General features: G+C 21.2%; 1 protein-coding gene across 1 annotated transcript; it reads right to left on the bottom strand.

Moving 5' to 3' along the window:
• Positions 1-470: 470 nt before the first annotated feature.
• LOAG_13445 (hypothetical protein) lies at positions 471-655 on the bottom strand (the record flags this gene model as incomplete). The annotated part of the gene is made up of 1 exon (XM_003148950.1): positions 471-655. A coding segment is annotated over one exon (185 nt), but the record flags the coding sequence as incomplete, so codon positions are not given.
• Between the last annotated feature and the right edge of the window lie 200 nt (positions 656-855).

Below are 855 nucleotides of genomic sequence, written 5' to 3'. Positions count from 1 at the left end.
ATTATTATTATTATTATTATTATTATTATTATTATTATTATTATTATTATTATTATTATTATTATTATTATTATTATTATTATTATTATTATTATTATTATTATTATTATTATTATTATTATTATTATTATTATTATTATTATTATTATTATTATTATTATTATTATTAGTTGTTCATATATTATAAGTTCAATTTCAAAAATTTTATTTTAATCATAAATTTATTACAATTCATCGTCGACCTTTCCTGATATATTCTAATTTATTTTCCTATCTGATACCGTTCACTCTTCCATTATTGATTATAATTTAATTTTATCTTTAAGCACTATTTTTGTACTGGTATGATGCAATTTTATTATCAATGATTCCCAAACATGTTGATCTATTATCATCACTAGGTGTTTTCTTTTTTTTTTTTATCTAATCTTTCCAATCCTAATATCTTTATTAGAGTATTATCATTAATTTCATATTATCATTACAACATTTCGATCCACATTATCAGCATTTTTAGAGTTTTTGCCTAATTCCTTTATTTGATTAATTGTGCCATCTTTAAACTCTTTTGCAGCTTTTAATCGATGTGTAAATTCCATGGAAGGTGAAGGTACTCTTGACCCAAACTTTTTGACTATATTCTTTCGAGGTGTACCTGAAAATTGTTATCATTTCTTATTTATCAATCATTTAATTGAATAATTTCATTTCAAATTTACTTTCATCGGAAGTTTTAAACACCTGGAATAGATTCCGTAACAAATGACGCATTCTTAAAACAGGCAACAAAAAACCGGAAAAAAGATTTCTTTTTTTTGAAACAATGAAAGAATGTAGCAAAAGAAATGATAATCT

Source organism: Loa loa, assembly GCF_000183805.2.
Source record: "Loa loa unplaced genomic scaffold supercont3.469, whole genome shotgun sequence".
NCBI lineage: Eukaryota > Metazoa > Nematoda > Chromadorea > Rhabditida > Onchocercidae > Loa > Loa loa.
This window is presented reverse-complemented; position numbering and strand designations above follow the sequence as displayed.